Source organism: Papilio xuthus, unplaced genomic scaffold (assembly GCF_000836235.2).
Source record: "Papilio xuthus unplaced genomic scaffold, Pxut_1.1 DF827777.1, whole genome shotgun sequence".
NCBI classification, from domain to species: Eukaryota; Metazoa; Arthropoda; class Insecta; order Lepidoptera; family Papilionidae; genus Papilio; species Papilio xuthus.
In genome coordinates, this window is record NW_013530872.1 from 5,627,767 (window position 1) to 5,651,388 (window position 23,622).

General features: G+C 33.4%; 1 protein-coding gene across 1 annotated transcript; it reads right to left on the reverse strand.

Annotated features, from left to right (window-relative positions):
* Positions 1 to 423: 423 nt before the first annotated feature.
* On the reverse strand, positions 424 to 22,849 carry LOC106115932 (LisH and WD40 domain-containing Lis-1). The gene is made up of 10 exons (XM_013309581.1): positions 22,682 to 22,849; positions 19,829 to 19,970; positions 6,620 to 6,773; positions 5,555 to 5,701; positions 4,755 to 4,911; positions 4,189 to 4,366; positions 3,808 to 3,949; positions 3,268 to 3,423; positions 2,896 to 3,091; positions 424 to 2,548 (listed from the first exon to the last, which is right to left on the reverse strand). The coding sequence occupies exons 2-10, from the start codon at positions 19,864 to 19,866 to the stop codon at positions 2,475 to 2,477; spliced, it is 1,242 nt and encodes a 413-aa protein (XP_013165035.1). The 5' UTR covers positions 19,867 to 19,970; positions 22,682 to 22,849; the 3' UTR covers positions 424 to 2,474.
* Between the last annotated feature and the right edge of the window lie 773 nt (positions 22,850 to 23,622).

Sequence of the window (23,622 nt, forward strand, 5' to 3'; positions counted from 1 at the left end):
TGTTGGAAAATGACAATTTAAAATGTTACCAACTAAATAATTGTTTAAAAGTACCGTTTTGATGGGGTTAGGTAGAAATAAACTTTATGTTTTTGTTTATATTTTTAAAAGAATGTGTGGATGTTTTTAACTTTACAGATTAATTAACGCTGTCTTTATAATTGAAAGTTCATCATATTTCCTTACCTAAATATAAGTACATAAAATTATTGATTTTTAATACATCAAAAACCTTGCAAGTAGCAAATTTTCTACCTTAGTCCTAACTTGTTCTTTCACCCAAGGTTTTTATTTCTAGCGTTATCTTTCAAATAGACATTCCTTATTGTACCAGAGGACTGGTGACATAGCGAAGCTTTTTACGATCGAGTCACTTAGGTAGTATCGTTGTCCATAGGGTATATTGGAAATAATACAAAAGGGTAAATTATATATTTAATTGATTTATTTACAGAAAATATTAGACCAAATCCTATTAAATTTTGGTTGTAACTTTCTATATAAAGTTGACAAAAACAGTGATTACATGCTGTATGTACAAAATCCTCGTGTATGTGGGCTCAGTGAACTGGTTGCGGTAGATCTTGTCTGTTGTCGGAGGATTTTGTTCGGATACACATATTAATATTAATTTAAGCAATAATGTTGGCATGAGTGCAAATACTATTAATAATCGTAATACAAATTTCTTATTCTTGTTTAAATTACATTATAGTTTGCAAGCTTTAAACATAAGACTTCCCTCTAATTTCACTCAAGGAGATTATACGATATCTCTTCAAGTGCGAAGAAAAACGAAATTAGAAACATTCAAAGATTCGTATTGCATCGAAACAGCTACAGAAACACCTACTAATAATTTGTAAGCATTGCAAGCAGATAATGCAGTCTTGAAAATCTATAAAAGCCATAAACACTTTTCATAAACAGTTATCTAAATATTAATAAGTACTGACTTCAAATCATATGAGATAGCAAGAAAGTATTTCTAATTATAATATAATCTCCTTGATCACTATTACCCAATATACATAGATTAAGCAATTATTATGCGGTGCCACTATATCGGTATAAAAATTCTATTAAAGTGGAAGAAAAGACTAAATATTATAGAAAATTCCATACAATCTATGACATTCTGACTTCAGCATTCATTAGAGTTATTCCAGTATCGCTTTTGTCATGCATGGCACCGCTGCAAATACTCCTGTAGTTCTCACATGTTAGCACTGCAAAGCATCTACTTATGACCATACTCGACTATCTCTATACCTAACATTACCAGGCAACCAAACTTCTCCATCTCATAAATAAATAACTAATGTTAAGAACAGAGTTATATCAAAGTTGCAACTAGCTACCTTAGAAAGGAGCGACATTAAAACATATTACTAATTATATCACACACTTCAATTTATGTAAATTTCTAGTATGATATAAAAGATAGTATTTAAAATTAAACTGTTGCAAAATAATAATTCTAGTATTATCGGCTTATAGTGAATTTCGTTTGAGACATTTAAACTAAATGCTGGTAAATAAATAGTTAAAAAAAAACTTTGAAAATATAACACTCTAACTTATAGTTAAAGTTTTGATTCAACCAAAACTTAAAATAAGTCGCTATTAAAAAGCTATCCGTTAAAAACCAAAGCGCGAAGCTCCACCGACAGTTTCAACTCTATAGTATTGAGTAATATGCAATGAGCTCGTGTCTCCAGGTGATATACATTAATGTTGTTGGCCTTCAAGCAAACAAACATAATGAGGATCGAATCGAATGGAGACAATCCCAAGCATTCATATTTACAATAAGATTTTAATGAACATGTGATTCGCGTAAAAATGACTAATTTTTATCAAATTTTATTTTGATTGTCATGAATAATCATCAATATAAAATGTAATAACACTAAATTATCCATAAACAAATCAAGGTACAAGGTTTTCAAGAGCTGACCGTATAAGAAAAAGTATTAACTATTCGTACGAAATAAAAATTACATCTAAACGCTCTTACGAATAAACAATAACTATAAAATAAAACAGAATAATGAAATGTTAAATTATAACACAGCTTTCAACTCCTCACTTCATCGTCACAGTGGAGTACGAGACTTGCTATGTCACTGGCATTATACATACAGCAGAACTAGCCTTGTGTCGCATTACAAAATGTTAAATTAACAAACATCTAAAAAGCTGTTATATTTTAATGGAATGTAACAAACTAATAAAATTTCCATATGGAAGATGATAGAAGGTGACGGTGACATAGCACAGCCAAGTACACCACCGAGCACAATGAGCTAAAGGACAAAATTTGAATAAATTATCAAAACTATTTTTATCCTTTCTAAAATTATTTTAAAACATTAAAATCGAAACTCATAACGTTCTCATTGCAGCAATATTGTGAAAAATAATGATAAAGATATCATCGGTGAGTTTAAGTTACTAAAATGGCAATGCTCTTAGCGACACTCCCAAACTTTGACGGTCAGATCGACGCTGCCCGAGATCACGTATGGCAAGCTCCTGTGGAAATCTGAAAACATTTTACATATTTTACAAACAAAATTACAAATTAAATCCAAGTTATTATAATACATTGTATAGTGCTTTTTTACTTAACATAATGAAGTAATATTTCAACTTCTAGAACATTGGTAATGATTACTATAGTCGAAACTGGCGAACATATTTTTCCTGTCTTATCAAATAGAGGACAGATATATCAGACAGACAGAAATTTTTGCGGGAATGTATGTCAATTTCATTGTGACCATACCTTGGCTTGATATTAGCGAGTGACGCGACATTTACTGAAATCAGTTGGACATGGGGTGGAAGAAAGTGGAGCTGTGTGTCTCTGTATGTGCGTGCATATCTCACCGAGGCTGGTGGCGAAGTGCTGATGCGCATAGAGCGTCTTGAGGCAGCGCGTGTGTGCGACGTCCCACACGCGCAGCGTCTTGTCGTCGGAGGCGGTGAGCAGGTAGCGGCCGCCGGGGTGCCAGGCCGCACCGCGCACCCAGTTGTCGTGCCCCACCAGCGTCGCCAGGCACTGACCCGTGCTCACGTCCCAGATCTAACCCAAATACAGCATTACACAACATGTCTAGTATCCAACTGTCCTGATTATGCCTTTCTACTCGTACTTGTACGTTTCCGTTGGCATATATTTACAAAATTCCATGAAGATTACTATTTTTCATTTGAAAATACTAGGCTACAGGTTTTCTTTGACAATTCAAGTATACATACTTTGACGGTCTTGTCGCGGGAGCCACTAGCGAGGAAGGGTCCGGCGTGGTTGGCGCGGCGGTTGTCGCCGCCGGCGGCTTCGTTAATGGCCGCGGCGGCTGCCTCAGGCGCCCAGGCCACGCACTCTACCACGTGCTCGTGCTCTCTCAGCTCCATCTGATAACACACATTTCAATTGATAACAATTTATAATTTTTTCTTAATACCAACAGTTATAGTAATCCCATAATTTCGAGTATTTATGTACAATAATATCTAAACTAACGTCTAAATTCGTTAGTACATTTAAAACCAACAAAATAAACTAAATATTTTGGTAGTAATTGTAAGAGAAGGGGGCAAACGAGCTGTGGGAACACTGAGGTGATTAATGCTACCCATGGATAGATGTTCAGATGGTTACCCTCAAAACCAGAGGAACTGCAGATGTGTTGCCGACCTTAAAGTAAATGGTATACTCGCTTCTTGAAGGTCCCTAAGTAGCATTAGTGGTAGTATGTGGGCGTACATTTTTCGTAGTTTGTGGGTATGAGTACGTACTTTGCATTCGTTAGCGTTGTTATCGGTGCTCCAGATGCGCACAGTCTGGTCGTTGGAGCAGGAAGCGAGCAGTGCTCCGTCTGCCGACACACGCACCATACGCACCCACTCACGGTGACCCTTGAACGTCTTCACACAGTACCTGAACACAGATGATTAGTTATCAATGAACTAATTGAAGTTGAACTATGAAAAGCAGGTCATAATAACCTGCATATGATGCTATTACTATACACAAGAAAGCAACTGTTAATAGAAGTCTTTTTAGTAACTATTTTTAAGGATGATTTGTTCTCAAATGTAACAGCACCTCAACAACACAATATTATGCCTTTGCTTTTGGAAACTCTATATTCCAACATCTTGGCTATGTGAACTAACCCAGTGGCGACATCCCAGGCCTTGATAGTCTTATCCCTGCTGGCGGAGTAGACGAGGTCGCCGCTGGGGGAGAACGCGACAGAGGACACATTGTGCTCGTGGCCGTGCATTGTCTTTATGCACTCGAACGTCTGGTTAAAGTCCCACAACTTTATCGACATGTCGGCGCTGCATGATACTGAAAAACAATATATCAATTTTAAAAAAGGGTCTTGATAGACAGATAGACGGACAACGAAGTGATCCTATAAGGGTTCCGTTTTTTATCTATGAGTTACGGAACCCTAAAAATAAATTAATTGTGTCATGTACACATAATCTTTATTGTATTGTATGTACACATTTAATACTTAAGAGTTTTGTAAAGATTTTACAAATTAAGAATTTTAAGGAATAATGTGCATTTTAAAAATGATGATAAAAATTCAGATTTGAATTGGAACTTTAACTTTCTATTTCAAACATTGTTTCCTTTGTTCAATATATTTTTAGTACACTAAAATTGGAAAGAATCAAAACAATGCTGTAAAATAAGCAAAAACGAAGTGTTACTATGAATAACTAACCTAGTAGCTTGCCATGATGATCGAATGCGATGTCCTGTACGGAATCGGTGTGCCCCTTGAGGGTTCGTTCGTATGTGCCACTCTCAAACTCCCACACTCGGATAGTGGCGTCCTCGCTCGACGACACCATCAAACTGAACACTGGATGAAATACTACCTGCAATACATATAAAACGAGGTTTAATTAAGAAATCAGATTTTTAACACGTACAGTACCACCGACTCGCCCAACGAATTCATTTGAGTTTTAATCTAGTTAATGCTTAAGCTTAGTAATTATTAAGTTCCTTGTATGAAGTATATTTGAAACAAAAATATATTAAAGCATTCATCATGTATGAGTAAGAAATTGTTTGTTTTAACAATGGCCGAATTAGTGATATTTGCGCACGCGTGTTCACGCACGTACTTCTCTGTAAAAATGAAACGAAATTGTGTCTTCAAATTAGTTTTAAATTGATTAATTAGTTACTCTGCGTAAAGAACTAAAATGTAAATAACGGTATAAAGATATTTTTAGGTAAAATCCGAATAAATGCAGGTTGACCATGGACTAAAATTGAAATAATATCAATGCCAAAAGCAAAGATAATATTTGATAGCAATCGTTATATAACTGGCTACATAAAAACATTTTGTAAAATAATCTCAAACTCATATTTGCATTGATTTAACACGAATAGTAAACAAAGGGCACAAATATAGTTATCAATGCCATATGCTCCATCATCTTTAATCTAATACAACATTTTTTTTATGTTTAGACTTGTTACGTAGGTGTTATTTTATTGGTATGTTACTTTAGTAATAGTAGCCCGGTGTCCGGTTAGACAGAACTTCTCCGGCGGCCGGGGTATCCACTCGGCTGGCGTGCGCTTGCCGCGAGCGGGCGCGCCTTCCATAAATTCCTTTTGAGCTTCGGAGAGCTTCGATTCTAATTCCATCACCTGAAATTCATCACAAAAATCTTGAATAACAACTTATTACAATATAATCCGACAAATCAAAAAAGATCCCAAGCTCGATTAGTTTAAAAGTTCTACAACTCGTAATTTGACTTCTTTGCTCCGTCTATTCATATAGATTACGGACAAAAAATGTTCCCTTGGTTTTTTAATGAAGAATATATTAAATAAATTTAAGAATTATTAACCTTCCCATTATGTTAGCCCTTTCGTCGTATGTATTTTAATTTCTAGAAATAGCACGGGGCATCTGGTATGCAGAGTTTGTATTCGACCTAGAAAACTTTGACGACACGCCGATCGATCCATTCCATTGCCAAAGGCCAGAAGCTTTTACAGCGTGCAATCTAAGTTTTTCAATTTTCGAGCTAAAGATTTAACGACCATTCCAGCAGTCAGTTAAAAGACTGCATAGAATTAGATTATATTTTCTTATGAATTAAATATTGTTTTTTGCCAACTACGGCAAGAACGGTAATAACAATCTAAAATCTAATCTATCTATTATAACAGAATCTAATACATAATACACAAATACCGGTTTTTATTTTTCAACCTTTAGTCATAGTATTGATATCTGTATTAACGAAACAGGAAATAATGTTATTTAGTTACGACATAATTCAGATTTCAAATCCAGTTTAGTGTACGTACTTTATTAAAACACCAAATATTTAGTTTCTGACTGAGAGCTTTCTACCAGTAGCTTTTTACCATACAAAAATTCATAGTATAGGCTAACATTATTACATTTTTTATGACCACCTCATCACTATGCCCCTGCATATGTAGAGATAAACTTCAGAGGTAAGAAGTCTTTGTTTAATTATAACGCGATATGTTTCAAAAAAACTCTGTGAAAGTTAACTAATACTACCTATATTGAAGAATGTAACAAACCTTCTTTTGGAGCCTTATTACGGAAGTCCATTTCTTCTCCAGTAGGCCGCCGATCTTGCGGTCTATTTCGCCGGTCATTTCGGCCTCCTTTTTGAACGCCTCCAGCGCGTCCGTATACCCATTGCTGCCCAAGTAATCAGCGATAGCTTTGTTTCTGAAAGTAAATAAAGAAAATTATTTAAAAATAGTTCAAATATATATAAAGCATATTATGATATTATATACAGACGAGAAAACGAATGCTAAGTGGCATATCGTTGGTTTCTGAGACCAAGATCCAGTTTAAAACAAATTGTTATTTCTATTTTTTCAAAGATACGTTTTATACAGGGCTACATTTTGAGCTCAGAGACTAGTCATATAATTCTGTAGTACATTTGTGTTAATTTTAGACAAATCTAGTTTATTTCCTTGTTTCATGTATTTATAAACAAACTAGCTGTCGCCAGCGACTCCGACCACGCAGAATAATAATATAAAAACTTTATAAGTAACCTATGTGTCCTTTCAGACTATGTTCTACATCTATGTCAAATTTCAGTAAGATCCGTTGAGGCGTTCAGAAGATATCTTCAAGCAAACATCTAAACATTCGCATTTATAACATTAGTAAGATATGTTATTACGATTACTCCCACATCTATTACAGCATGTAGGAATAAGTATTTGTAATCATTACACAATATTATTTGCACGTGATAGTGTACAAACACTCGTTCATTTCTACATGCGTGGGCAGATCAAAGACATTGTAGTCATTAGACTTACTTGTATTGTCTTACCTGTAATACGCTGTTATGTTAGATAACATTTACATAAATAAATTATCGTCCAATATATAACGTTTTAGAACCTCTGTCCACTTTTCTCTTATACGTACTTTATGATATATGAATGGTTGTTATAATCTATACTAATATTATAAAACGGAAGAGTGTTTAAACGCGCTAATCTCAGGAAAAACTGGTCAGTTTTGAATAAATCTTTTTTTATTGGACAGTCCATTTATAGAGGAAGGCTTAAGGCTATATAACATTACGCTGCGACCAATACTTTTTTTAAATTCCGCGCGGAGGGAATCGCGGGCGACAGCTAGTTATCTATATGACAAGTATTTCCATGCAGTAACTAGGTTGTGTAGAATCGGTTATAAAAATTTTCGATTTTCGATGGTTATTCTCATGTAAATTGCAATAGAAAAATCCTACATTGAAATTTTGATAAACAAAAAGAAATGATTTGAATGTTATTTTTATTTCATTGTGCGAGAAATTGTCAAATATCTGTAATAAATTTAAAAAAGTAATAAAATACGTAAGTTATAGTTCTTATTTGTTCTATCCTAAATAGACACATTATAGTATACTTTATATTGTCATAATTCAAATGAGCATAACGTATGTGAATAAAAAGTACAAAAACAAACGACAGACAATGTAGAGCAGACGAGAAAAATAACAAAAGTAAGGAATTGTTTGTTCGTAGCAAGCTTTCTAAGAGAAATGTGTGTATAGGTTTGCTGGACTGACGATATATAAACTGCAATTTACTACTCAGACATTCAGAAACAATCTGTCTTGTTATAGAATTATTTATAAGGACTGCGATCGTAAATAATTTTCTAATCTTTGCAATACCATACAAGATAGTAGAAATAAATTGTCGTAAAAAAGCGATTATGCACTTGTAATTTAAAATTTGCGCTTTCCCTCAATCGATCATTGGTATTTATTAATGTTCTCTTTCAATGCAATCTATTTGTCACTACTATAAAGTCAATTACAGTAACTGAAAGTAAAAAAAAAACACATGAAACATTTGTCAATTAATGTACTGGAAGTGGAAATATTAAGACGGAGATAAAAAATTAATCTACGGAAATATTTCATTCAGTTCTCTATTGTGTAAATTTCATTTCTCGGTTGTTATATCAAGTTTCGATATCAACACGGTGAAACTGAATCGAATGTAAAGACAATCTGAGGCGCCTTTTGTTTGTGTGGGAGCAATCATGGCTTTTTTTAACAAATGAAAAGCATTAGCTGGTGGGTAGCAAATTACGAGACAATCAATCATCTGCCTTTCAAGTCGATTATAATTCAAAGAAAATAAATAGTATGAACTTATCAACAAAAGCGTCTGGATTAAAAGGAAAAATGTAACGCTTTAAAGTATACCCTACCTACTAAAATAGCCTAAATTGTTTAGGAAACTATCTGTTGCCCTCAGTCATACGAGCAGAATTTAAAAAAAAAATCAAGTTATAAATATAGCCCCATGTCACGCTGATATAGTATAGCTTGCCTTCAATAAAAGAATTTTCGCTTTAGCAGTTTGAAGCCTATTGCAAAATACATTCAAATCTTTATAATATTAGTATAGATAAGAGTTTCTTCCGAAGCTTTGGCAGCCTAGATAATAAAGTTAATCTCTTGAACCCTAATTGAACAAGGCAAGTTCATTGGCGATATGGATAGCGAAAGTTCCTGGCGTAAAGCGAGCCGCGACCGTTCGAGAAATTAACTTTCACGGTAGGTTTCCGCCGATACAAATCTGATTAAAGGGCACTTAATACTGTCACTGATAAACGAATAAAGATTGTCATAAGTTACACTGCATAGTTTTTTATTACCATTTATTACCAAAATAGCTGTCGCCCGCGACTCCGTCTTAATGAGTAGCCTTTGTTCTTCCAGACTATGTTCTACCATCTGTGGCAAATTTCATCAAGATCTGTTAAGCCGTTCCATCTAAACATTCGCATATATTAGTACGATTAATATTCAATAGTCTTAAAGTTAAAGACTTTTAAATACTTTTTGAGATCACATTAAAAGTACAAAACATTCTTTGGGAAATACTCTCTAACGGGACACAATAATGGCTGTCAATTTGGAAAAACATTGTGTTACAACTAACGGTTGAAGCAATTGGAAACAATAAAACGTTAACAACAACGAAACACCGAAGGACAAGTAAAACAAATTACAATTAGCATTATCAGTAAAGCATACGTAATTCATTGATTTACATATACATACGTGACCCGAAATTGTAACTGTGAAATAATTACAAACGCACCCAAAAAAGCGATGTTACGTATTGTTAAGTTGTAGACGGGAATGTGAACTACTGGACTAATCTTTTTATTATACACACGATGTTAGTGAACACTAAAACATCTATGATTAAACGAATTTACAAATTATGAGCTATTTAATTTTAATAATTTTGATTCGACATCCTACATAATATTTTACGAGATTCTAATTGTAATACCATTTAATGCTAAAAAAACATTCTAAGGCCACACAGCAGTAAAAGCGAAATTCTGTTTTTTGTTTGTTTATTATATGATTGTTAGACTATCCCATACAAATCAAGAAAAGATTGGCGAACCTTAGAGTAACGCAGACGTAATTTCAAAGGTAGCAGTTGCCAATAGCGACTATTTGTGCCAAAGAAGAGAAGTTTCTTGCAATTTTATGTGAGATAAAAAGAGAAACTTGCATTTGAATGTATCGCTTCAACTTGCACATTGCAACATCTGTTGTTAACCTTATTCGCTAACAGACAAACCGAAATTCCGACTCACTTTTACCGTTCATGAAGCAAAGGTCAAGATAATTTTTGGAAATAAAACGCGTTATTTAAAGTGTCCCATAAAAACCAAACATTCCAATGTAAAAGAAATCTCCGAATGATAGTAGACTCAGTGTAGATGTGAAACAATGTTACTAAGTTATTAGCGAAATTGGTTTCTAATTTGATATGTTTGTATAGATTTTATCAGTTTTTTTAGTAAAACTTCGGAATAAAAATCCTGCAAAAAATATAGAGTTTGTACAGTTAGGGTAGCTGCAAGCTTCCTTGTGTACAGCGTGGGTGGGGTGGTGCGAGGGTGTCTGATGCCGCCTACATGACCGCTATCGATCGGCGCCGACGGGTACAACTCTACGTCACTACTGCGTCATTTCTCATCCTTCGTCTGCGCCTTTTATTAGAAAAATTAAAATGTGTTAAATATATCTACAGGAGCTGACATTTAAATATAGATAGATGTGGAAGGATGACTCTAACAATAAACTTACTAATGTTATAAATACGAATGTTTGGACATATGGATGGATGAAAGTTTATTACAAGGTATCTCCAGAACGGCTGCATGGATCTCGCGGAAATTTGACAATAGATGTAGAGCATAGTCTGGAAAAACATATAGACTACTAATAAGGTTTTTTTTCGCGCAGACGGAGCCGCGGGCGACAGCTGTAACTAATAAATTCGTCCACTGCGAGTTTTTCAAAGTATATGCATGCAGCAACTACATACCTACGTCAACAAATTTATTACACAATCGATCAAGAATAATTTTACTATATCAATGCCATATCGTGAAACGTCTCTTATCGTTTTGCTGCAATTAATTTCAAAATATGAATGAAAGTAACACGGTTCGTAGTAAACTTGAATATTAATTTGCCTATGGATGGAAATTTCTTCCATGACTACGACGTAATAGCGCTCTAATGAAGGTAATAAATGAGATACGTTTAACGTAATGACGGAATAACCAATGTTTAGGGTTGGACGACAAGGGGAATGATATATCCAGAGGGTTATACTGCAAAGGGTAAGCCCATGACGTCATCGCGTTGTTAAATAAATATACAGTGGGTGGTAACTGGAAAGGAAAATTTTCCTTTGTATTATTTTCCGCTGCTTAGGAATTCTAACGAAATAATACTTCCAAAGTTGTTCTCGTATATGTGACACAAATGAGTCACGAAATTCTTTCCGTATTGCCCTGGCAAAGAGACTTTGAATTATTAATGGAGCATTTACAAACTTAGAATAAAATACGTTGCCAAATCTTATTAATATTACAAATGCGAATGTTTAGGTGGATGGATGGATGGATGTTTATTTGAAGGTATCTCAAGAACGGCTGAACGGATCTTAATGAAATTTGGTGTAGATGTAGAATATAGTCTGGAAGAACACATGGGCTTACTAATTGTTTTTTAATTCCGCGCGGACGGAGTCGGGGCAACAGCTAGTACCTTATATTTTAACGTGTTAGTAAGATAACGTGTTGTAAAATTTGTAAATGACTTAGATGAGATCATGGCTTAGTAACTTATATCCAAACGTATTGAAGTATTGAAAAGTGTAAAAATTAATGTTGAGTTTCACAAACACTAACATTTACGTCAGCATCAAGGTCTCATTCTTATGTATATAGTGCTTTATATGACTATCAAAAACTATAAACAAAATATAAAAAATATATTAGCAATAAATATTTTAATGCGACGTATATATCGTGATTTAATCCATCTCTAATTACTGCATTAAAGTCGTTATAAAACTGAATTTAAAATTTAGTCATTATCCCCATGGCGCAACAAGGGTAAATTGGAAAGATTAACAAATTGTTAAAAACTACAATTATATTAGGTTGTTTGTACGATTTTTACAACAGATTTTTTTTTCAACATTTCACATATAAACCACTGGCTGTCGCCCTTGACTTCGTCAGCGCGGTATTTAAAAAAAAAACATAATTAGTAGCCTATGTGTTCTACCAGACTATGTTCTATATGTACGCCAAATTTCATCGAGATTCAGCCGTTCTGGAGATACCTTCAAACAAACATCCATCCACACATTCGCATTTATAATATTAGTATTATAATCAACCTCTTAGACCATCGCTCTTTATAAAATGTCTATATTATTGTAGAAAAGAGCTTCGATATTAATAAAACATTTTTCCCCATAACTTTATTCTTTCAGGCGACATCATTTATGATCTAAACTTTAGTCAATGAATCACACATTCTTCCAATAAGAATAGGAAATCTTTCAATAATAAAGAAAATCAGTACAACGGTAAACAATTTATACGGAACCTATTATATCCGATAACAAAGAATTCAAGCAGTATGCGGAACATTTGTCTTATAAATAGAATATAGGCATTATATTAGTATTAAGGCAGCATAATATGCAGAATGCGGCATGCGGCAGAGAGGCGACCAGTGGAGACTGCATTCCTGACGTACCTCGTCCGACAGCCAACGGCTTTTGCTCCTTACAATTACAATGCCTCTTATGGGACCCTAGTCACTTGTCTAGCAAACATTACTGAAGCATGTTATTTACTCTCTAACCTACTTTTAGCCGTACGAATTAATTTCAACCCACACATATAAAATTTACTTTAAAAATGAATTTATTGACACTACTCAAGAGAGATCTCCCAATTACGAAATCAACACTAAGGACCACTTAACAACTTTGAGTACATCAGTAAGGAAATTTATTTTAACGTGTAAATAACGCTACGATTTAAATTATGTAAAGCGTAATACGCAACAGTAGTCTACAAGGTAATATTTGTATTCAAGATTTAAGGTCAATATTAAATACAAGATGTGCTATATCACCTGATGACGTTACCTGATGAGTCAAGTTATAAACTTATATTGACAAGCACCGGATGGACAATGTCTATGGAATTCAAGGTCTGGGATGACAGACAAAGTGCATTCGCTTCGAAGCTATTCTATAGCGGACTTTAAAATTGTAACTGACGATCGACAATCACGTGACGTCAGTTCTATACATTTTTGAAGTTTCTTTGGAATCGCCTAGAAGCGAATGCATTTTGCCTAACCCCGAAGTTGTCGCAGCCAAGACAAGCTCCGGACGGAAAATGTCTATGGAATTCAAGGTCTACGCGCTAGTTAAAATGTCACTTGTTGACGTTCAAAGAGGAGCAATTAAGGCCTGTTTCGTATCATCCATCTCAGTTATACGGTTGCCGTTCCTACTGCTACAAATAAAATGCGCTGCACAATCTAGATTTTTGACTAAAACCACGCTTAAATCACTGGAAATTACTGTCGTACAAAACATCGTATTAATTCAAAGCTTCTGAAATAAATACCTACGTGAATGGGTTCTTATTTAATTACCCACGTCAAAACCAAAACATGTGCAGAAAACACTGAGCTTCATTATAAAATCCCCATCGACATTTTATCTCTGATCAAAGTACTTGTTTTATAATAAGTGAAAGTATTCGGAACACAATAAACACACGCGTTGTTCTACTTCGACGTTTCAAACGGTGCAATGATAAACATCTCGTCTGTGTACACCGCCCATCGTCAATGGGGTTACAGCCGTGGGTGATGTCTTAGAATGTTATGTCATGGCTCACAAGATTGATATGTGTTAAGCAAGTGAAACATATGAGATATAATTACGTATCAAATATTTTGAGTACCAAAAAACACATGCAATCATATGTAATTGTCTGATGAAATTATCTTTAAATATATCAATAAATCTTTTACTTTCCATTACAATTTTTTATTACGAAATTGATTTATGTACGCAAATCGGCACTGAATGGGTTAATTAATCGTTAAATGAAAGAGATCGGTTCCTGAGAAAGGCTAGTTTTGAAACTTCAGTAATGTTTTCCTATAACTAAGTTTTAATTAATCTAAAGCGTTCAATAATATAATCTATTATTTGGCAGTACATATTTTATCAACGAAGAACATTATCTCAAGATTTACTCGTACTAAAATAGTCTGCAGTAACTTTCAGCCGTTTCAGAAATAATTTTCATTGTGTACATACAATTGATGTCAGGGTTACTGTGTGATCTAAATATATCAAACTGTTTGGTTAATACTAGTGGACTTTTGAAGACGATAGTTTGACAAGTCCACTATTAGTAATTTTATATTAAACACTAACAGACTACAATCCTATAAATAAAATTCTTTTCTGTGTAATACATCCATAATTAGGAAAGATCAATAATTAAAGATACATCATTAAAATTTATTTGATTATTATACTATTAAAACCGGTTGATGACTTTTGGCGGTAATAATAAAGATGATGTCATACGACATGCTTCAAAATACTGATATAAGTTTTATTTGCGTACACAATTTTAAAGGTCTTCGAAACAATAATAACTAAGGAATAAAAAAGTTCTATTCCCTTGTCAAGTATTGTCTATTCCTTATAGAACTTATTAGAAGAAACGTAGGAGAAATAAAAATACGAGACATTAAACGTTATTTATAAATACCAAGAACGTAGACAGCAAAGAGTCGCGTGGTTAATGACGAACTAGAATTTAAATTGAAAACGATCTTCATTAACGCTCAGCGGCTTTTATCGTGATGAAACAAAAACATAGAGTAAACATGTTGTGACCAACTAAGATGTAGGTACAATAATATTATTTAGTATTTAAGAAAATTATACTTAACAACATGACTAATTATCATAGAGTATTAAAAAACTTTAACCTTCATATTGCAGTTCAAAGGTTTGTCTTTCTACTATAAACTCGGACAAATAGTTATAGAACTAATATCAAAAGAAATTAATAAATTAAGAAAAATGTTTTAGTGTCAATTTTTTCGTATATACTTTACTGTAAAACTCTACCTAATGACTAAACGGAATGACTTCCTCACTCGTAAGTAATAACGGGACGAGCTTCCTCTTTACAAGTACTTATGTAGGACAAGAAGCAAATATCGAGGTTACGTATGAACGTCATTTCCAAGACAATTCATAGCTAAAGACAAAAAAGTTAATTACAGAGTTCACAGAGCATCACTGAAAAACAGTAAACATAATTCTTAAGTTTCATTGATTTGTAACGTCAATTAAATCAATTTCTTACTATCTTTTCATAATAAATATAAATTCATTGACCTCTAAATCAAACACATACATGCAAATATGTATATTTTTTATATCATTATTAAGCAAACGAGCGAACGGCCACCTGAAATCGCTGAAATGGCGAAGCGACCGTTGCCAATAGACATACGCAATTATATATGCGTTACCTACCTTTAATTGACGGAGGAGAGAATGCATACAAAGAGAATATTTTCTATATACAAAATAGTGTGGAAAGGGAAATATTTCCGAATTCATATATATGTAATAAGTATGTAATGTAAGTTACCAAAATAGAAGTGTATGTATATAATAGAAATAGTGAATTTGAAAGAATGAAAGAAAGGAAAACCTAAACAAAATAGCATGTAAAAGTCACAACAAATTAAAAAGCACACGTGTAAACTGCCTGAAACATGTGACAAGAGATTATCCAACAAGGAAAAGCGCTCACTCGGTCAGAGACACGGTGATGCAACAAAATGGCTTAATGTATTAAGGATGCTGTCACTCGAAGGCTCCGGCTACAAGAGCACGATCGCATTTCTATATGTGTTACATAAGCAAATATACCGGTAGCTACGCACTTGTTACATTACCATGTGAACTGGATTGATATCTTTTTAAATGGCCTTATAAACGTCATCAACTGTACATGGATAAGAAAAAGAACATGAGACTATAATTTGCTACAGTTCATTGCCGCTTTGCTCTTATCGTTGTAAACGTAAACATTAAAAAAAACTCATTCAAATATTACATATATACCTATATTATTATAATACCTATTTTTACTACAAGAGTCATAATATTTACCTATGTACCTACGATCAATAGTGTCTAGTGGATAGAATATTAATTGTTAGATGCTTTTAAAATAAAACAACTAATAGTAGGAAATGAATGTGCTGTAAACACAAATACATGTATATAGTCAATAACTAATGAATGAAACAACTCCTAATAGAGTTTAAGTATAAGACGATCTTCTTAATGGGCGTTGTAATATGTCTGCGTGTTCAATGTAAACTAGCATGACGCATATGACTCAGAGTAAATAAATATATTAGAACAAAATTTACTAACTCGATATTAATCTGATATACAGTTGAACCTGGATAAGCAAGAGTCCCGAGTTTCTACTTTGACTGTATAATTATCAAATACAATAGACGACTACTAGGGTTTCATACAAATAAGATAGTTTGTGAAGGGTAAAAGAATAAATAAGGGTAAGGTTAAAGACACTATATTGTAATCAAAAATAATATAAAACAATTTAGAATAGTTCGAGAACAGTATAAACAATCGTCACTAACAGACAGACAAGTTTATTTTTATTGATGTTTACCAGAATAGGCGGTGGTTCCCTTTCACTTCGCATTGCAAAGAATTTATTAAGGAACAGGCCGAGGTCTTCAGGTCACGACACCACAATGGGTAATACAATAAAAGTAAAAGGCACAACCAATTGTACAAATACCATAACAGTGACTAGAAGATTCCATAAGCAATAGAGATCGAACTAAATTACATAATTGCAGACAATAGACAAATAATTCGAACGTAAATCTGAAGTTATTTGAATTAAAATTAAGTCGGAAGTTTGCTGTATTGTAGCATATTAACATTTGTTACATCTATAAAGTTTTCGCAAACGTAAAAGCTACTATATCGAGTCTAATAACACAGCTGATTCATTAAAGCGTTTCGGTAAGAGATGTTATTATAGATAGTAAAATTTATTACTTGACTTTGGCATATGATTTTATAAATTATTCATACGGGGTAATAAAAATCTGTTATTTTGAGGCACCTTTCATAACCGATGTATACTTCAAAATAATTCTACATATAACATTTGATCAAAAAGAATAATGTAATGTATTTATTAGAATTTCTTATTAGTTCTTCTTCTCCGGAATGGTAAAGCATATCAGAACAAGAATAAAATATACGCAAACATCATAGGACAGAAATAAGCACTGATTATTATTGTACATAATAACATACATATTTATGTAAACTTTCATAATCTTAATACGAAAAGTACTAATTAAAAGGGCAAGGAAGAAAATGCGTAGTACTCCAAATCAATCTATCATTTCGTACAGGAATTCAGATTAATGAAATAAATAACCATAAATTCTCTAGTTAGGTCACTAACGTTCTAATCTTCGCTTATAATATCTTTAATGACATTACAGTGCGGTACACTAATACAGTTACTATCTCATTAATCTGTTGAGCAAAAAGCTCGAGTGGTTTTATTACAGGTTCTTTGAAATCTGCAATCAGCATCCGAGCCGTATCAATAACGTAAGTATAATGATGATGAGATTTCTAGGTTCATAAAGAAAGTTGCAAAGCCGAGGGACTGGAGGAAGGCGCCGACACCGAGGTCAACGACATGGCGTTATGAGAACACTGTTACTTTCAACGGTCGAGCGAGGTACAGGACCGCTGGCTAGCCCATGATAACACGCGCTCATACTACGACCAAACTACAAATGAGCAAAAAACAATTGGTTTAGATGATAAACATTTAAAAAAACATATGCTTGCTTCGATGAAAACTTGATGACACATTTCTACCATTTTACACCCCTTTTGTGATGATTCTCGTGGAGTCCAGGTTAGTTTTCACTACTTTTGGTACATTAGATTAAGGCTAAGGTATTGGAAAACATGTTCATTTCATGTAATAAACCTGGTACCTTAAAATTGTTATTTTCTTAATATATCTTTTACAATAGATATATAGATATCTGCGATAAAAAGATACGGATGCGATTTCGTTTTTTATCATAAGTATTAAATATGAAGAAGGCCGCCAAATCTATATGGGCCAGACGTGAACGGATAATTGACGTTTTCAATAAATCGCGGATATATTGAATAATGAAAAGCAACAGGGAGATTGCAGAGGGATGCTGGAATACCGCAATGCAGTATTACCTATACTGCTTGGATCGACATCTTACGGCGTAGAAGAGTTACGTAGTATATTTGTTTATTGTTCTTCATATTCAATTAAATTAAATTTATACACAAAACTTGTATTTAATTCAACTACAGATATTTAACTATGCAAGTAACAGCCTGTGATAATTATAATTAAAAAAAAAACGAAAAAAAAGGACTGGCCGTGAGTTTCCAGTTGGTCGTAACCCAAAGCGCCTAGACGAAAAAAGTTTTTATTTAACCCAATACACGTTAGATAAATTAAGGTCTGGGTAATACTCCTTTACATATTATTAAAAAAAATCGATACACAGAACAAAGGCGTTAAACCTTCAAGGGCAATCAACCAACGATAGTGGTGCGTAGTACAGTGACCTAAAGACCAGGTGATATATTTATTTTCTTTACAATTTGCAACAATATTAATCTAGGTTAACCTAAATGGTGATTATCCATTTTAAACATTACGAGGCATATTGTTTTTAATCTTATGTGTGAAAAAGACGTGATAAAGTTGTTCGAAGTCATTGGCAATGGGAATAGATTATAATTAGCTGTTTACATACTGAACTCATATCATTGTAAATTGAAGACCTACAATTTTTATTTAAAGTACATTGTCATATAATGAGTCCATAGAGATAGTCTATGTCAGATACTGCTTAAGCATTTGCTTTTTGATCCATAATGGATGCCATTCCATGTGACATATGCATGGTAGTATGACACTTTATTTCTAACATTTCTTTAACTTCTATAGTTAACCTGCATTAAAAAGAAGTTGTATTTATTCAAGGATCTTCCTACATTTTACTACTCAATGAGTGCCATAGATAGTGATAAGTCCTAGTTAACAGCAAGGATGTTAGTTCTGTGATAAGAGTGTGGATGCTACTATACATAGAGTTATTTACATATAGAGACAAGCTTTGGACCAGGATGTGGTTGTCTTATATACTCTGTATAGTGTAACATTTATATATTAATAAACAGTTCGGAAAACTATAGATAAAGTGAATGTAAAAATAATTTAAAAAAATGATTATATTTACATGTGTTAAAATGATATACTAAAAAAACTATTTGTAATCACAGGATTTTTATATCTCAATATCGTAAGTTACATCATCATCATCATAATCAGCCTAGATTTATTCACTGCTGGATGTAGGCCTCCCCCATCGATTGCCACAATGTCCGGTCTGTGCCGCCCGTATCCAGTGCACTCCCGCAACCTTGACCAGGTCATCGGTCCATCGTGCGGGAGGCCTACCTACGCTGCGTCGACCCGTCCGCGAAAGTTACATCAGTACTTCTTAAATAATCCATATGCACGCAGTACAATTCTAAAAAAAGTCTATCTTGATAACAAGTCCTATTGTCAATGACGTAACTGAACAGGTTATGGTGGCAATATACGAAAAGTCTGTTGATATCTATTTTGATGTGGACTTTTGTTACCTAAAATAGTACTCTTGTAGAACTATAATACCTCTAATTTAAGATAGTACTTACAGCTCCTCTCGTTGCCGTTGTGACAACACCATTTTCATCGTGGTCGGGTGACGCGTGAGGCGGCTGGCCCGGGTCGTTCGCTGCACAAGAGTCTCACTCGTTCACGCGGGCGACGGCGGGAGCGCCGTTGCCATTATCACACCTGTTCACAATGAAAAATAAACATGTACACATCTGCCCCAACATTCCTTGAATGCTTTATCGGATATTCTGAGCCTAATTAATGTAATTCTACAAATTCATCATGATTAATACATTCCAAGATGTACTAATAGTCAAACCTACAAGATGTTTTTAATATCATCAAATTGCTTTGGCCGATATATGTACATAGGGCCCATCAATATACTATATTAACATTTGTTATAGAGAAATGTATGAACTGACTTTCATACACTAAAGTTTTGAAACTTTGTCATTGTCTGCTTTGTCAAAATAACTAATAACTGTGATCTTCTGTAGCAGTATATTTCAAGGCTGCCTATGTAAGGTCAATGATAAGAGTATTTAATTATCATTAACAAATTTCTACATAGGATATATGTTTTAAATAGTGTACAAATTTGGGTTAACACCATATGGCCATTTTGTAATTTCCTTTAACTTTTAAGGTTTCAAACAATGAGCAATTTAGGTTTTCTTATGGCTTCTTTAAACTGGCTTATCTTTTTGACAAACAGCCTATTCTTTGTTATTAGCAGCAATTCAAATTACACAAGCATTTTATTATCATTTATAAATTTTAAATGTTTATGAAACAACAATAGTATTGAAGAAGGTAATAAACAAGTAAACTTAGATCAGATATCAATGGCTCCTGCATAAACTTTCATATTTTGAAACACAAATTTTGCCTTTCAAAAATACAATTTGTATAAGACAAAACTTTAAACTGACTGATTGATTACAAATTACGAAAGAACAAATATGAACATAGAATTGAAAACCAAAATCTACAGTTCTTCTTTCTGACATTATAACAGAAATTATTTATCAAGTTAATTTAAAAAAATATATAACAGGAGTTAAATCGGAAAATTCTGGCTTATGATAGTCTACATAGGAGCCATTTATTTATAAAACACTTGGTGATCCCAACTGACAATGTTCTTTCTTAATATGAATATTGAATTGAAATGTTCCACATTTTCTAAAGCTCCACTCAAGTTCCACCAATCCTTGTTCTAGTTTAATCATTACTTCAAATACAAAAATTCAATTATAGAATTTCTCATTATTAGAAGCCTTTAAAGAAAACTTTTCCTGACTGATAATCAAATCTAAAGAACCATTAGGATGTTACAATATGCTTTACGTAAAAATATGTTATTGAACCGCCAATAAGAGAATACCATACATCATCAACCTGCCCTTATCCCTATCGAGGGTCGGCACAGTATGTACTACTCCATACATCTCTACCAGCCGTCATATCCGAGTCTACCCCCTTCTTACGCATATCCTCATTCACACAGTCATTCCATACTTTTTTTGGTCTTCCCCTACCCTTGTAGCCATCCACATTCAATCTCATTACTTTTTTGCTTATATCATCATCATCCCTCCTCATAACATGTCCAAACCACGCTAATCTTTTACTCCTCAATTTTTCGATCACTGGCGCTACTTTCAAACTTCCTCTAATATACACATTTTTAACTTTATCCTTACTTGTCACACCACACATCCATCTTAGCATACGCATTTCAGCTACATGCAATCTTCTTTCATTCGAAACCTTAGTGGCCCAACATTCAGATCCGTACAATACAACAGGTCTTACGATGGACTTGTAGATCTGTCCCTTAAGAGAATACCATACTAAAGTGATAAATCAATATAATGAAAGAAACAAAAATCTTAGTTATAATCTTTGTATAATTATCATATTTATACATAAATTTGCTTAATAAATATCAAGAAGTGTGTATCTATATGATAAAAGTATATTTTGGACTATAAAACAATATAATAATAATAAAAACAATAATAAGACATTTAATCTGTTCAAAAACATATGAGAAATATGTTACAAATATGTATGTTTCAACAAAAAGAATTTGGAGTCTATTTATCTTTGATTTAACTAATATAGAGGGAAATATGTTTCTAGTGAAATATGTATGTCAAGATTATTTTTTTTAATACACAACAAAAAAAACAATATCACAGATCTTTGTAATCATGTAATGAATATGTACACTAAATATAACCGAGAATAGAGTCAATTATTTTGTTAATATTTTCTTATTAAAAACCAATTTGAAACATGTCAATTTACTGAACAGCTGATTTGATTATAAACATGATGGTTTGATATGCTAGAGGTTAGCAAGGTTTCTATGCACAAATTGAAAGTGTTCTATAAAGATCATACATTCTTTGTTACAGTAATATTTTTTAACTTGAAACCTTGTGTTAAGATACCCAAATTAAAAAGGACATCTCAGAGGAATCGTTATGGTAAAGTCGCAAAATTAAATGAATACTCTATATTAGTGGAATATATTGAAACTTTAGCCCCGTAGTAAACCTAAAAAACCTAATTTGCGCGAAAATAAATAATGCAGAATTCAAGAAGCATTGCAGCAAAATGACTCAGATTTTAAACGTCAAAATCCATACTGTCATTATGCCACATCAACGAGATATCCAAATCAGTAACGTAATTTACAAGAGTTATCTTCTTTTACATTATAACGAAATCCGTTAGAAGTAAAAGTAAAGAAAAATGGAAATATCAGAACGGCCATATTGAACCGTAACTCCTAACTGAAAACGAATACGACAGACTTATCGTTGTTACTAAGTCAGCATAAAGACCGCAATTTTGATGAACACATTTGTACTTACAAAACGCAAAAACACTGAAATTTGCACTTTTTCCAAATATAAAGCACACACAGAATAACCACACTTCACATAAGACCCAAGGCAGAAAACCGTTTTCGTTGCAATGGCTCAAATTCACTCAATATACTACAATGGCGAGTTTCGATTTTTCTTTTTTTCCTATAAAACTTCAAATGATGTACGCCATCTATGTTTTCAAATTCGTAACTTATTTATGCGCAGATATACTTGCAACACCTTCACAATTATGAAACAAAAATACATCATCTGTTGTTGTCAGAAGAAGAGAAACAATCTAGGGTTCCCATTATTAAAATTTAAAGAAAATGTTGTAATTAGGAAAAAATAATTAAAACGACCTAAAAGTAGAGTAAACATTTAACTACCTATGGTCTATTACCTAATTACAAAGCTAACATATTAATTGAATAACCAATAAAATAGAATACCTCGCCATGTTTCGGAAACCCTATAGAACAATAAAAGCAATTTCATGACAAAAATTAAAAATAGTTGCTATGGACATGGAGACACGCATCATGGATTGATGATGATAATAATACATTTGGACAACAAGTTTTCAAACTGTACTAAAATAATTTAATGCAATTTTTGAGTTCCAAATATTTTTGTACGCTGGACATAACGGTAACGACGTTGAGTAAAGTGTTGCAATATCAAAAGAGTTTGTGGCGCCCTTATGTCCGCTTTTCTATATTTCAGGTCTGGCTGTAATATAATAGAATAGGCTGTGGGGCCTTTGGCTATTAATATCTATAAATGAATGCTTTGGTGAGACTTAAAAGGACTGCCGAAATTCCTATCAGTTATCTCTGTTATAAGGTCGTATCCTCACCACCGTTACCAACCAACCGCAACCGTTAACGTCAAAAAGACGAAGATCAAATAGGCACAAAGTACTGCTGTTTATAGCCGTCCAA